Raw genomic sequence first — 15,000 nt, forward strand, 5'->3', positions numbered from 1 at the left:
GATTGAGATGTTCGGTGAAAAATTGTGACAAATAAATAAATAAATAAATAAATAAAAAGCACACACGTTTAACAGGTCGAATTTCCTTTTTTTTCCTCAAGGCTGCCCTCTAGTCTTCTCTTTTCGCAGCTGCACCACCCATGCCATGCCAAACTGACTTCCGTTACGCTGAAAACACCTTCAAAGCCTTCTGAAGCTTCTCACCATCCTGAATTATTTTTTATTTTTTTTTTTTTAAATGTACTGAATTTGGGGTGTGGAAAGCCTAACGGTGGGGTAGTGGGCTGCTCTTGGCTTACCTGGCACGCTGAACTCCAGTGTACCTGGGTTTTAAATGCAGTTTGATGTGGGGGAAAAAGCCTTAGGTAGCACTCCAGGAAAAGCTTTCTGAGTTTCCTAGTTTCACTTCTATAATATCAAGAGCATGTACTTCTAGCTATTATTATACTGATATGTTTGTCGAACACAAATTGTGAAAGAAAAGGTGGATTATAATGGGCTTTTGTACCATCTCACTTGATTTAAATATATAAAAGCAAAGCCTGAAATTGGGAATTAAAACCTGGCTTTGTCACTGCCTGTTGTCAGTTTGGACACATTTCACTTCCAAGTTTCAAGCTTTCTCACTGATACAGGAGGAACTTACTGTCTCAATGTTCATCATATAAAAACATGTCTCTGCAAAGCAATATTAAAGTATAATTGACTATTGTTTATAGGTATTTTTCTCATTAAAAATCCAAATACTTATCAACAAGACTCCTTCCTATTGTTTTAAAATTCACTTTAAATATGCAGGCATTCCATTTGACTCACGAATATTTTAAAAGACCTACAACTGGATTTGTTTTCAGTCCCACTTCCTGCCCTCAGGGCTTCCTGTGACTTGAAAGCAGCTAAGCTCTATCTTCAAAAGACCGTAACTTATTTTTTTAAATACAAACTTTTTCAGCGCAGCAACATCCCAGCTCAGGTGCAACCCACTCCTACCACTTCTAGAAGTCATTTCCCACTCTCTGCTCCTACCCACAAGCCAAAGAAGTTAAGTTCACATGGACAAAAGCAGAACAGAGGCAAAGGTAAAAATACAAATTTTAATTTGAAACATTTAGTGTATTTACAATAGAAAGCTTCTGTCTAGTCAAAGGACAAGAGATTAAAAAAAAATCCACATTCACAAATGTGTGGACAACCTGCACCTGATGCAGGCTTATTGCTTTTTGCTGCTTCAACTTCACCCAGGGTAATAATACCCATGAGAAAGGAATACTGAGAGCCTCAAGATGGTACCCAAGCAGCGCTCACAGAATGGACGCCAGGAAGTAGTGTGATTTTATTGAACAACTACTAAAATATTTTTTTATATATATATATATATATATGTACACATACACAGTCCCATTTGCAGTTAGGTCAGATTCAGCAAATCATTTAGAGGGAAAAAAAAAAAAAAAGCAGACAGAAGCCTGCTGACCTGTGTGGAAGCACAGATTTGCAGAGGCACTCATACTACCAGGTACGTAGGTACCTCCCCACCCACACGGACACATGCATTCTTTTCCACTCTGCACTAGGACAAACGCAGGCAGGTGTTTTGTTAATGCTGTCTTATATGGTTTCTACACGCAGAAAAAAAAAAAAAAAAAAAAAAGAAAAAAAAAACATTAGAAAAAGCACCAACCATTTCATCTGACCCCTTGGCTCAGAATCCTTATTCCTCTTGCACCAGCGGGCAATGGGAGGTGTGGAAAGGATAATGTCACCCTGTTTCACACAGAGCCACCCCTTCTGAATCTCCGCAACTTCTGCCACAGTGAGAGGGCTGAAGGTACAGCACTTTGTTAACCAGCTGATACCAAAAGGGTGCAGTCCTCTCCCACTCCCAGAAATAAGCATGTCCTCCCACAACTTCCCTTCAGTCAGATTTCACAATCAAATGGCTGCAATGTGAGCCAGCTTAACTGTCTGATATTGCAGAAAAATAGATCTGCAAGAAGAGAGCAAGCATTCTAGCATTTGAACAGCCAGCTCAACCAAGTCACCCTCCAAGTTAGCCTGCTGTATGCTGGGTGAAGCTCCTGTTCCAGCGACAACTTGTCTGTAGAGTAGCTGAGCTATCAAGTCACTCTGAGCTCCTGTTTTCACCTTGGTCCGAGTCTGCACGCCACTTCCTTTATGAGGTGCTTTCCCTTTTTGGGAAAGGAGTTGTTGCAGAGGTCTTTCTTGGTTGAAAAGACATTGAACTCGGTGGTTGCAAACAAACCTTGGCCTTCCTCCAGCATAATCTGCTGCTGTCTCCAACAAACCCATTTAAGGAGGGTTAGAAGATTAGGGAGTCATAGGAAAGGGGAGACAAGGAAAGGAAGGGAGATGTGATCCTCTCTCAACAGTCACAGCAAGGGGGACTAAAGTAGAAATAGATCAAAGATGGCTGTGGATGCTGCAAGGTTGAGGCGAGTTCTGGTTTAGCAAAGCCACCTGAATAGCTTCACTGCAGCCACTCAGCTCCATCTGGTTGAGAACACAGCTGATGCGCTCCACAGTTGCAGCACGGCCCATCTGCAGTTTCCACAGTCTGAGCATTTCGTACTGGGCATCTCGTAAACGCCGATGCTCCAGCTCAATTCGCTCTATATCATAGTCACTCAGCCCCAGCCGCCTCACAAACTCTTTCCACCGAGATGGCGGGACATGATCCACCACGGTGTAGAGGATAGCAGGATCTGGGAGAAGAGAAGAAACGAAGTGTGAGAACCAGGATAGGGGAATGTCATTCATTGAAAGGCTAGATGGTGCCTTGGGACTGTGCATTGCCCCCTCCTGTTCAGGTCTTCTACAGGGTAGTTGCACAGGCTCATGTGATGTCCAGACTCCCTCTCATCCCTCAGAAAACAATGTGGTATTTCCCTATGCACTTGTATAGGGTTATGAGCAGAGTTAAGCATACATATTCAGGGCTTTGCTGCCACACAATCCTGCCCCTCCACCCCCTAAAAAAAAAAAAAAAAAAAAAGAAAAAAAAGCTCTGTGTCACCATCCCAGAGGCATTAAGATTGACACCATGATAGCACCTATAAGAATCCATTTTGCTGGTAGCAAAAAAAAGGCAACAACAAGAAAGCCTCGTGTTGATGTTGAACATACACAGACTCGCAGGGTCTGGGTGTGTTTATTTGTATTGTGCCATGCATGAAGTATGCACGCAGGTCACGCACACCTGGTACGCTTTCATACATCCTCCCAGCCACATCTGCATAATCAAGTCCTGGTTTGCCTAGGGAGGGATGGGGGAGTTTCACTTACTGTCTGGAAGCTGTGTCTTCCTGGCGGGTCTGACACAGTCTGGTAGCTCATGTGAACTTTGTGGCAGGGGTGCAGATGGTGGCACCGCATTCACCAACAGTTCTGTTTCCTTCTGGGCCTCAGGAAGGGTAGAAATTGCACTCCTTTTAACCTCAACCTGAAAGAGACATTGCGTTAGTCCAGAATCACCCACAGCACCCATCTCCTGCAAGGAATCACTAGCTTTATATACAAAAATGTAGCAAAGATAGGTAGGGAGCAGGTGATGAGGTTTTAATTCTTCCAACATGTCTTGTTTGAGCAGAAGGTACTAACCATTTATTTCCTGAGGAGATTTTTATTTGTTTTCAATCATAAAAATGGCAGTCTGGAAGAAATAATTTTTTGCAAAAATCAAGTAAGCCTGGGACCCCAAATCATTTGTATGTCAAATGACCTGTGGAAAACCTTCCTGGACTATTGCTTGGGCCCTCTTAATTGGGGAAGAACAGTGGACCTAAGGAAACATTGTAAAGCAGTACTCAGGGGCTTCTGGGTTCAAGATCTAAAGCAAAATAAAATTACTTCAATTCTCTCAACTTGGGGCATATAGAGAGAAAAAGGGATTAAGGATCAGCTGTCTCAAAAAACAATGCTTCCGGAAAAAACTGAACACAGAGACAGAAGTTTGAAAAGCATCCCCTAGCAGAGAGGAAGTAAAATGTTAATGGATCCACCCTCTGGAATGAAAAACTTTTGAATTAAACAACCCTGTTACTCAACTTATTTAAAAACACAAGGCCTGAAAACAGCCCAAGGGGAGCAACATTACTCCGGATTCCAGGTTAACGTGGTTGAAAAAGGAAGGGAAGCTCTTATAAACATCATCTTGCTCACCTCAGATACTGGCTCCTTGCTCGTTTGCAGTGAAGAAACTTGAAAGAAAAAAAGAAAGAAAGCAGAAGTTATTTTCACTTCCTCTCTTCCCAGAGAAAACAGGAAAGCAGCTCACGATCCTGACCTCAAAAGGTTTTATAGCAAAATGCCCATCTCCCAGCAACGAGCTCACGTGCACTTCCAGTCACAGCACAGCAGCAGAGCTGCAAGAACTGCATCAACAAGCTTGTCTGTTTGAGCTTTCACATTCCTCTAGCTGCATTTCTGCAGCTAGGCAGAGTAATGGGATCCCACTGTTTCCCTCACACACATATGCATACATCCATTCACCCAGCAGAGTGATGTCCATCACAATGAACGTCACGGCAGATGCTGCTGTACTCACCACAGGAGTAGAAAGAAGAGGCTATCCCATTTTCCTGAACCAGCTTCACTACTTTATTTACAATGTAGAGGACAGTGATAACTCCAAATATTGCAACAATGATGCCAAGGACGAGGTTCCCATCTGGACAAAAAGAAGAGGGCAAATGAGTGAGAGACCAAGAAAGGAGGAGTTAAATACTGGAGAAAGAATGGTAAGTGAGCACATGCAAATGCCAATGAGAAAAAGAATAATGATTTGAAAGGGAAGAGAAAGTAACGGGTTGACAGGTGTCAACAGAACAAAAGCCCACACTGGAAAGATTCCCTTGTCTCCCAGTTCCCCCAGTACTCACTCAGCCCAGATGAATTTGGTGAGGTAGTCACTGGGCTGTGACATTGCGAGCATTCTTCTCCAGAGCAGCTGAAAGAGCAAATCGGAGAGATATGAGTGTGCATGAAACGAGACACCAGCCATTTGCACAATCCTAAATAACAGAGAAATCAAGATGAGCCTGCAAAGCAGAGCAATGCGGTGTGCCTAGTGACTGCGGGTCCTCAGTGGTTCACCATGATGCCATGTGGAGAGGGCCAGAGCGGAGGACACCACCAATTGCCCCAGAAAGCCAGAATTTTGTAAAATCGAAACGGACAAAAGCTTGAGAAAAATTCCCTCCCCACTGTGGGACTTGCATCTGCTCTCTCTCCTACTCAGTGGAGGCTCACACACAGGGGAAAAAAAGCTCACCTGTTGCAATGCTTGCAAGTGTTATCAAAAGCCAGGTAGAACATAGGCTTACACCTGCAAATCGTGTTTCTGTTCTTTGAACCTGCAGAGAAAAGGAGAAACTGTTGCCATAATCTGGACAGAGAAGAGAAGAAAACAAAAAGGGAAGAATTCATTTTGAGATGGGCGGGAGATTATTCTTCTTAGAGCCTGGAGAACTGCTATTGGAGAAGAGAAAGAAGATTCGGTCTATTTTTGAGGATGGGTTTGGGGGAGGGCAAAAATAAATAAATAAAAACAAAGGTGAGGGTATCACTGTCCTGGTAGGTCAGAGACCTGTGCAGAGGTTGGGAAAGGGAATAAAGTCACGGTGCAGCTGAGACTGGCCTGATGGATAAGGATAGTTCCAGTACAAAAGGGGGAAAAGTCACCCTAGTTCAAGCATGACAGGAAGGGGAAATCGCAGTAGTTAGGCAAAAATGAGGAAGATGTGGTCCCCGAGCAGCTGGGACTGGTGAGGAAGTCCGTTTGGGGCAGGGAGAAATCACTTCAAGCCATGGGACAGACACATCCACTCTTGTGATCTGCTGTGCCCTGAGTGTAAGCGATGAGCAAGCTCTTGCTTTTCAGCAAGTCACAGCACGGACACTGAAAAAAATGTGGGAAGAAGGAGGCAAGAGTAGTGAAGGAAGGACACGGGTACATGAAGGGAGGGAAAAGACACTAGAGTAAGCAGTATACGTTTTGTGGCAAGCAAGAGACAGGACTAAAACAGTTCTGCATCAGACAGGAGGGAAGGAAATTGCTCAAGGACAGTGCAAGCTGATGACCCTTGAGGACAGGTGTAAGCATGGGAAGCTGACAAAGATCACTGAATGCCAGAGGGAATGCGTTCACCAGGGAGACAATAAAACTCATGCTAGGCAGGGTAAGAGGTGTTGAAGGGGACAGGATATACTGAATTTGTAAGGAAGAGGGGATAGCTTCAGGACAACAACCTCAGGAGCATTCAAGAGACATGCGCAGAGCTGGACTTCAGCCCAAACTGGAGCTGCAGATGTCTATCCTAGTGGCAGCTGCTTATAGGTACATCTGTACTCGAGCCATACTTGAGTATGCCATACTCACAGTTGGCAATAATCCCATTGGGGCACAAGCTGCAGTTCCTACAGTAGAAGAAATCAGCCTCGCCATCCTGATATTGATTCTTCCGACAGCCACATACAGTGTCGTGCTTTGGGGTGCACTGGGTCTCTACTATCTGACTGAGCTCTGAGGAAAGAAAAAAAAAAAAAGTGACTATTCCAACCTCACCTTCAGCTGAGACCACCGTTACAATGACAGGTATTATTAGCCCCCAGTCTAACCCCCCCAAAAAAAATGCTGCAGCTCACCTGTACGACACTGTTTACACTGGAAGCACTTAGACATGGTGTTGTCAACAGCTGTGAATGTGCCATTAGCACACGGAAGACAGACGGGTGCCTGGTCAGCCCGTTCACAGTCTTTTGCCTTGTAGGTACCTGCAACAAAAATCACTTAGCAGAGATCTGACAGGAAGACAAATGTGTTGTCTTAGGGAGGTTGGGAGTCACTGGCTCCTCAGAGAAACCCTGGAGCTGACAGGGTAAGGACTGAGTACTCCTCCTCTCACCAGCACAGTCTGACAGAGGAAGAGAAGAGGCAGCGAGTAAGAATTTCTACCAAGGAAAGGGAGTTTGGATGTAGCTTTAAGACAGAGTTTGAGAGAGCAGGACAGAGGAATGCCTCTGAGGCAAAGGCCATTATTAATGTACTTATTCTATAGTACCGTACCTGCATGGCACCTCATGCAGCAGTGAGTCTCACTGGGATGTAGGTATTGTCCAAGCTGACAGTGCACCTCCCTCTTTTCTCTCCTCAAGGGGCTAAAGGAATCTCTTCTATCCAAAGCCACCCGGCGGGCTTGCAGTGTATATGGCACTGGAGCAATTTCTACAGATTCCTCCGTCAACATACAGACGAATGTTAAGATTACCTGTAAATACAGAGCGAGAAAAAGAGAGAGAAAGAAAAAAAACAGGGTTAGAAAGCCTCATATTCCCTGACGGGCTGCGCAGCTGACTTTAGCCCTTATGATTAAGGATTATTGTGACAGTGCTTTCAACTGACTCGACCAAATCAGGACCTCCAACTGACAAAAGAGCAAGGGAGGGAGATTATTTAGGAAAAAAAAAAAAAAAAAATCAAAGCCATGCCTGTCACCAGCGTTATTAATATGCCACACAGCAGCCAATATGCCAGACGATGATAAGCTGTTTGTATATAGAGCCACCACTGTCTGTGATGTTCAGTTTGAAGATGGAATGCCTTGAAAATGCTGCAGCTTGCAAGAAAGTTACTCAAGAGCAAAGGAATGTTTCATTAAGGGAACACAGCAAGTCGGTCCGTCCAGAAACTGTTCCAGGGAGAAGAATGCATCCAGTACTTGCAGTTTCACTGAATAAATAAACCAGATGGCAAGTTTGGAATAAAAAGGCTGATCTCACAGCAATATGAAGTACAGACAGGCTTCCAAAACTTTTTTTTGAGCAAGCCTGCCCAAGAGCAGTGGGAAAGTTAGGTTTTCAACTTCTCCCCAACAAACACACTTTTCTTTTTGAACTGACACTGTTAGCATCCAGCCTGAAAAGTCTGCCACAAAGCTGTAAATTTTTTGTTTTTTTTTTTTTTCACTCCTTTAAGATTTTCTTACCAGTTTTAATTTTGAAGATGACTGCTGTCAAGAATTTTAACAGAAATATTAAGGTTGGTGCGACTGCATTATGACTCTAAGTGTGCGTACACACTGGGAACAACAGCAGAGCAAAGAGGGAGTTAAAAGAACAGCGGGTGTTGGTAATGAAGGACACCATTCCCTGGACACCATTCCCAGCAGTAAGATTGAGAAATGTGCTGTTAATGCCATGGCCAAAAGGTCCACACTCTGCTAAGACCACAGCATAGATGACTCATCGACAAAAGACCCTGCACGGGAGGATGTAACAAGATTGCAGCACAGCACATGAACAAATCCGTTGCCTGTTGGCCCAGCTGAAAAACAGACCCTAGGTGTGTATTTCAAACATGCATTCAGACAACTTAAAAACTAAAAATAAAAAAAAATAAAATAAAAAGGGGGGAAAAAGAAAAACCAGGAAACAACCTGGCCCAAGATTTGCAGAGCTTGAATTCAGCAAGATCCTACAGCAAAGATCCCATACCAGCTGATGACTCCTGAAGGCCATGAAGCACTTGTCCAAAAACTAGTTTGCAGTGCCATGAAGAACCCCAGCAGCGTGGTAAAGTCTTGATGGCCAGCATCCCTCGTCCTCTGCATCACACAAGTGACCTGGCCACGTCACCTGGACGTGCACATGTTAGTGCTTCTGACGGTGTTGGGGAGAGTGTGTGCCTATGTAGTCTATGCATCAGGCAGTGAGAATGCATAAAAATCAACTCTTTTTTTTTTTTTTTTCTTCAAATAAATACCTCTTCTCCTGTCCACGCAACCTCACACTGAGTTTTATTGCGCTAACTTCCCTGCAATGTCTTCCCAGCTTGCATTTATGAAAGCGGTGAGGTACCTGGCTGTAGAGGCACAGCTACAGAGCTCTGTTTTCTTTGTGCTTCTTTGGCTAGGAGAGCTGTAGCAAAAGAAAAGCAAACCAAAGAGGGTAAACCACAACGCTGATACCAGTTTTGTGGTTGCAGTCTTCAGAAAGGGCACGAAAAACGAGATGGCTGTGACAGCTCCATGCTGCCCTGTTTCTCTCTCAATATTGAAGCCTTGTAGGAGAAAGCAACGTCCCTGAAAGCCTTTTAAAACTTTAAGAATAAGTCTTTGCAACTCTGACAAGGCAATAAACCCATTTTTTTCCAAGAATTTCAGAGCGCTTTGTCATGCGACACATATCTTCAATATACCAGATGCTAAAACGGTGAACAGGAAAGGAAAGAAAAAAAAAAAAAAAAAAAGAATCACATATTTAAATAGCTGTCGTTTCAGATGTAATTAGCTGACCGCAGGATAAATGCAAGCAGTCCAACACTATGTAAGAAAAAAGAAAAAAAAAAAAAAAAAAACCTTGTTTCGGCAGCTGACAGTCTTACAAGATTGATTGCCTGCAGGAAAATGGGTAAAAGATCATTTACACAGATGGTCTGACAATAACAGACCATAGTAAAAAATAAATAAAAAAAAAAGATTCTCTAGCCAATGATAAATCCTCTAACAAGGGAATATATGCAGCTGGCCCCAAAGTCAAACAATCCAGTAATGTAAACAAGGGAGGAAAGCATCGAAGACCAAGCCAAAAGCACATACAAGCTTGGTGAGAAACATCTCCAGAAAGAAAAAGAAATCGAAAACACCTTTCCTGATTTATTTTTAATTAGATTAAGTGAAAGTGTGTCTATATGTGTAATCAAACCAGAATCAGCACATTCATTATTACTGATTGAAATCTGAGGAATGGAGAGTCACAGACCACAGAAGATGACTCACAACCGATGACTTGGCCTTTCAGAAAAAACATTCACACAGGAAAAAAAAAACACCATTTTAAGCAGCTCCCAAACCGTTCAGCTGTTAACACTAGGTTATACCCGTGATAAACTTAACAGAGTTCAGAAAATACACGAAATTATCAAGCACCGAAGCCTTGAGGCACAGATAGCAGGGCACCAAGGCAGAGTTTAGAGGTTTTGTACAACAGAAGCAAAATGATTTTCCATCACTGAATTTACAACTCTCAGCTCCAGCTCCGCTTGCCAGGAGAGAGAACAAGCAGCCACGAAGCAGCGCTGCTCAGAAAAATGGGCAGCCTGGATTACCAAAGCCAAATGATAATTCAAACCACCAAACCACATCATGCACACCGGTGATTCATGTTTTTAGTTAGCGGGGACTGCCCAGGAAAAAAGAGTCAGCAGAAACTCGAGGCTTCACTTCTGAAAGTGCTGCAGAAATAAACAAAACATTGTGGATGAAAACAAGCACCGTTTCCTCAAGCCACCCCATTCCTCTGGGTGACAGCTGCATATCCCCAAATCACATGGGAGGCAACCCTCGCTCCTTTTCACACCTCCATGCACTTACTGGCTGATAGCTATGGTCAAGAGGGCCTTGGAGAGGGTCATGATGGGGATGATCGTGTAAGGAACAAGATTGTCCCCTTCCAAAAAGCCAGTGGATGCCCAGAGGTGTCAGCACAAGGGGAAGGCCACTCGGAGAAAGCAAACTGGGTGGGAAGGAGGGGATCAGGCCTTGGGTATGAGTATCCCAAACCATTCAGACAGCATTGCTCACCACCCGGCAAGTGCTTAAAATACCCCACATTAATAACATCCAGAGTTTACATCTCCTTGAGACAGAAGCATTAGGCTGAAAATTTCAGAATAAAACAATTTGATAAATCCAGAGGCACTGTTGAAATCCAGAAACTGGGAGGCTTACTCCTTTTTTGTACACATCTAACAAACTGAACGTGTAACAAAGCGTTTGCCTCCAAAAACTTATTCGACTGCTTTTCTCAAGGCAAGCTTCCATTTTGCAAATTCCACTTGTAAGCTGATGAAATACCTGCAAATAAAAGGCAGTGCAAGCCATCAGAACTTCTCAAATACTTCTTAACATATACTGTATACTTCTTTCTATTAAGGATGAAGCTTACTTTTGCTTTAGGGCTCAGCAGGATTATACACCGATGCACAAGCAACCTACGTGTCAGTCAGCGGTTAGCCCTTTCGGTGAGTCATAAAAATTTGCAGGCTTGGAAGTTTGGAAGCAAATAGAGAGAGGTAAGACTGAAAAGAAATCAGGGTGCAGGATTAGCTTTGCGTTCTTTGGTTGCTTCATCCATTTCCAAAAGCTCTCTGAGGCTGCAGTTTTCAGTTTGATATGTGAAGATGCACGGGAAACCAGAACTTCTCCTTTAAGCATTGAGAAATGTGTATTAAAGCAACATTTACAGGAAGCTTTTCTCATTGCTCACTAAAACCTGGAAAGGTCAGAAGAAGGATACAAGAGCTAATATTAAAATAATCCTCCGTTTTATGAAGATTGGAGAGCGGAATACTACATCGTAGGCCTTGTCTAAAACCAGGAGACTGAGAAGAGCTTTTACACTACTCTGAAGGGAAGCCTTAGAAATCTTATTTAAAAATGTGTATGTTAATGAAGACCATGAACTTCACATCCTAAGATGTGTTCACATAGTATGGCTGCAAAGCTGGGCACCAGCCCTTGGCCCTTGCATGAGGTGAGCTGCAGCCACGCTCACGCCCCTTGTCAGTGATTCACTCGGTGGATTCTTTAAGCTTCAGGTGATTGCCACACACCGAGTGTGATTCATTCGATCTGACTTACTCCTGTTTGCTTTAAGAGAAAAACATAGCTTTGTGATCCTCGTTCTGCTGTCAGGTTCCCAAGCCTGCAAGAGAAGGGCCCGTGTTCCCAGGCATTCAAGGGAAGCTGGTGGCTATCCACGGGACAAGGCCGAGGTTGTAACACAAAATGCCTTGAAATAGATAAGAGGGAGCAAAATAACAATATTTAGCCCAAATGATGATTGTTTAACCCAAATAATAACGCTAATGCAAAAAAAAAAATAAAAAAGTCACTTAAAAAGCAAGGGAAAGGCACCCAAACTGACAATACTGGTTACTTGCGAGAACTGAAATTACCACGTAATTCAGATCGGCACAGGCCCAGATAACAGCATGCTTCATTTGGCTGGAAGTAGACAGTCATCAAGGATACAAGTTAAAATTGGATTAATAAGCAGATAAAAAAAATGGAAAGAGTCTGGTTGGACAAAGCAATCAGAAATGCAATCAGGTGCTGTGGACGATTAGGAAAGGATTGGAGAACAAAACAGAGAGTGCTGGTACATCAACATGTAAATCCATTCAGATCTTGTACTTGGAATCCAGATAACCGTACTGGTCTCCAGTCCTGAGAACGTAATTATCTTACTTTAAATTGATACATAAATTATAAGAAGAATGGTGATCAGTGGTACAGAATGGCTGCCATAAGAGGAATGACTAAAAACACTGGCCTGTAGAAGAGGCAACCAAGCACAGGATAATCCAGAGGGCCCCACGTCATGAATGCCACGGGGAAGATAAACTATGGTGGCTGGAGATGATGAGCAGGGATGGCTGTTCTCTTTCTCTTCCAAAGAAAGAACTAATTGGCATCACCCAAAACATGCAGGGGACAGGTTCAGACCAAACACAGCAAGGTAGTTGTGTGGCCAACAGGTAGGTGAGGTGTGGGGCTCCCTGACACAGCACCGGGGTGCCAGCGGTGTGTCTGGGCTCCAGAAGCGACCATCACATCCCTCAGAAGGAGAAACACACACAGGACTCCCAAATACAAAGACACCATTATGACTCCAAAGTTTCTACAATCACAGATCCCTGGAAGCTGGGAAAGTGGTTTTATTGTTTGTTACTTGCCAGGCTTGCCATGGTCTGAAATCCTCAACAGAGGCCTGCTGCTGGCCTCATAAATCTGGACTGCCTTTAACAAATGAAACCACCCTTATATATAAACTTATTTTTTCAATGAGACAGGAAACACACTGGCTCAGTGAAGGCAGCTGCCATTTTTTTTCTGCTGTAAAAGCTGGAAGGGCAGGGTGAAAACACAGCAGACAAGGAAATTATGCTAAGGACATGCAGAAAGAGAGAAAGCACAGGAACAAATCACAGGAAATTCTGAAGAATCAGAGGAAACATAAAAGAATCAGAACCCCAGAACAGAGGCATCAAGGAAGTAAGAAAAGCCACGAGGGCAAACGTGGAAGGATATGGAAAGTAAATGGAAGACAGGAGGGCATGCAACAGAGCGGGAATTGTAACACTAATAAAAATAGTATGGTTTTATGGAAAGGACGTGGACTATCTGGAATGAGTGTGCGGTGTCATTAAGAACTTGAAATGACCCCATGCAAATAGGCAGGGAAAAAATGTCCTGAAAAAGAAATCCTACTAAAGGGCGCTCTTCCTCTAACATATTATTAAGTCCTTTAAAATCTAAATGCGAGTGACTTCACGTGTCCTGTCTAGGTCCCGAGATGTACATGACCCACAGCTGGGGTCAAGGCAAGGAGCGCTCCCAGCCCACAGCTTTGGTTGCGCTGCCTCGCCGGCACCAGTTGTGTAACTGGCTCCCGAAAGCTTCCACGTGCAGAAAGCTTCTGGAAGAAGGTGGCTTTGGGATGGGGAAACACGAGTGTCTGGTGGCAAATGAAGGAGTTACCCGGCGTTATAAGGCTAGAGGAGACAAGTGCAAGCCTCTGTCACTAGAAAGCTCGGGTATTCGGGGATAAGCAGGTCGGTTTCGCAAGCTCCGTGGCAGAATGTAAAGCTGTGAGATGCTGTTTAAACACAGGCAGGCCAGAAGCTGCAGGACAGGCAGGCTCTCAGCCTGAACACACGGGACAACTCCCCAGAGACAGCCAAACCCGCATCGCCGCGGCATCACCACACGCCTGTCCTCCACCCCCAGCTGTCAGCCTAGTCACGAAACTGTCCGATCCCTTCAAAAAAAAAAAAAAAAAAAAAAAAAAAAACAACCAACCAAACAAACAAACCTTTTCTCCCTTGAAATCGCAAAAACCCGCTGTGGGAGCACTCCCCCGTCTCGGGTCCCCGCCTGAGGGCTCCCGGCCGCCTCTCCCTGAGGGAACCGCGGCACCACCGGGCTCCGGCCCCCGGGGCTGCCCGGAGCCGGCACCTCGCTAGGCGGGGAGGGGAGCTCAGGGGCTCCGGGAACCCGCCGGCCGTTCCCGTAAATCCAGCGGCGTTATCCCTGAGTCAGGAGAAATCCCGGAACCGCCACCGGGCACGCCAGCCCCGGCCCCGCACCTCCCACTGCCTTCAACCCCCCTGAGGGAGAAAATGGCTCCCCCGGGGCACGGCGAGCCCCCGGGCAGCGCCCAGCGGGGCCCCGAGGAGAGGCAGCCCCGACACCGGGCGCGGTCCCAGGGCACACGGAGACCCCCCCCGCAACCCCTCGGACCCCACCAGCCCCTCAGCTCTGGGGCTGCCCGCTGCCGAGCCCCGCCGTGCACTTACCGTGCATAGAGAGCTGCGGGGCAGCGCCGCGCCGGGCATGGCTCCGCCGCCCGCTACGTCCCCATGGCAGGGTCCCGGCGATCAGAGAAGCGGCCCCAGCCCAGCCCAGCCCAGATCAGCTCAAATCAACCCAGCCCAAACCCGGGCGGAGCTGCACGGAGCAAGCCCGGCCCGGCTCCCGCTTCCTGCCGCAGGCAGCGCTCGGCGGCTGCGAGGAGGGCGGCCCCGACCCCCCGGGCCGCCCCCGGGGGCGGGCAGCCGGGGCTCGGCTCCCGGTTAGGGTTCAGCTCTGTGTTGGGGCTCGGCTCCCTGTTAGGGTTCGGCTCCCTTTTAGGGCTCCCGGGACAGCTTTAGCTCCGAAGGCATCGGGCAAAGTCCAGCGCGGGCAGCGGAGGTGGCTGCGCGCCGCCGGGGTGCCTGCCTGCACGCGTGTTCCTTAAAAATCGGAGCTTGGTGGCGTGTGACCGAAACTGCCGGAAAACACACGGAAAAGGAGGCTCGCTGTGATCTTAACATTTCCTGACACACAACCTTTTCGGCCTTACTTAGCGCAGGTTCGTGTGGAGCTGCAGCCTGCAGCTCTAAGGGAACTCGTTGCCCCTTAACTGCATTGTAAGCACACA

General features: G+C 45.8%; 1 protein-coding gene across 2 annotated transcripts; it reads right to left on the reverse strand.

Annotated features, from left to right (window-relative positions):
- Positions 1-1,097: 1,097 nt before the first annotated feature.
- TNFRSF1A (TNF receptor superfamily member 1A) lies at positions 1,098-14,747 on the reverse strand. 2 transcript variants are annotated; one of them, XM_082756334.1, is made up of 10 exons: positions 10,389-10,755; positions 7,085-7,286; positions 6,664-6,792; positions 6,398-6,541; positions 5,291-5,372; positions 4,899-4,966; positions 4,565-4,687; positions 4,180-4,217; positions 3,304-3,460; positions 1,098-2,723 (listed from the first exon to the last, which is right to left on the reverse strand). In XM_082756334.1, the coding sequence occupies exons 1-10, from the start codon at positions 10,578-10,580 to the stop codon at positions 2,422-2,424; spliced, it is 1,437 nt and encodes a 478-aa protein (XP_082612460.1). In that variant the 5' UTR covers positions 10,581-10,755; the 3' UTR covers positions 1,098-2,421. The 2 variants fall into 2 exon arrangements, with proteins under 2 accessions (XP_082612460.1, XP_082612461.1); XM_082756335.1 differs by lacking the exon at positions 10,389-10,755 and adding an exon at positions 14,378-14,747 and having other exon boundaries at positions 1,099-2,723.
- Between the last annotated feature and the right edge of the window lie 253 nt (positions 14,748-15,000).

This window comes from Aythya marila (assembly GCF_965140915.1).
Source record: "Aythya marila genome assembly, chromosome: 1".
Lineage (NCBI taxonomy): Eukaryota > Metazoa > Chordata > Aves > Anseriformes > Anatidae > Aythya > Aythya marila.

Coding starts and splice junctions, on each gene's coding strand:
- TNFRSF1A (XM_082756334.1), bottom strand. CDS start 10,580: ATGGTTTGGGATACTCATACCCAAGGCCTGATCCCCTCCTTCCCACCC. Junction 5,373..6,397: donor CAATGGGATTATTGCCAACT/GTGAGTATGGCA, acceptor TTTTCTCTGCAG/GTTCAAAGAACAGAAACACG. Junction 2,724..3,303: donor GAAGACACAGCTTCCAGACA/GTAAGTGAAACT, acceptor CTCTTCTCCCAG/ATCCTGCTATCCTCTACACC.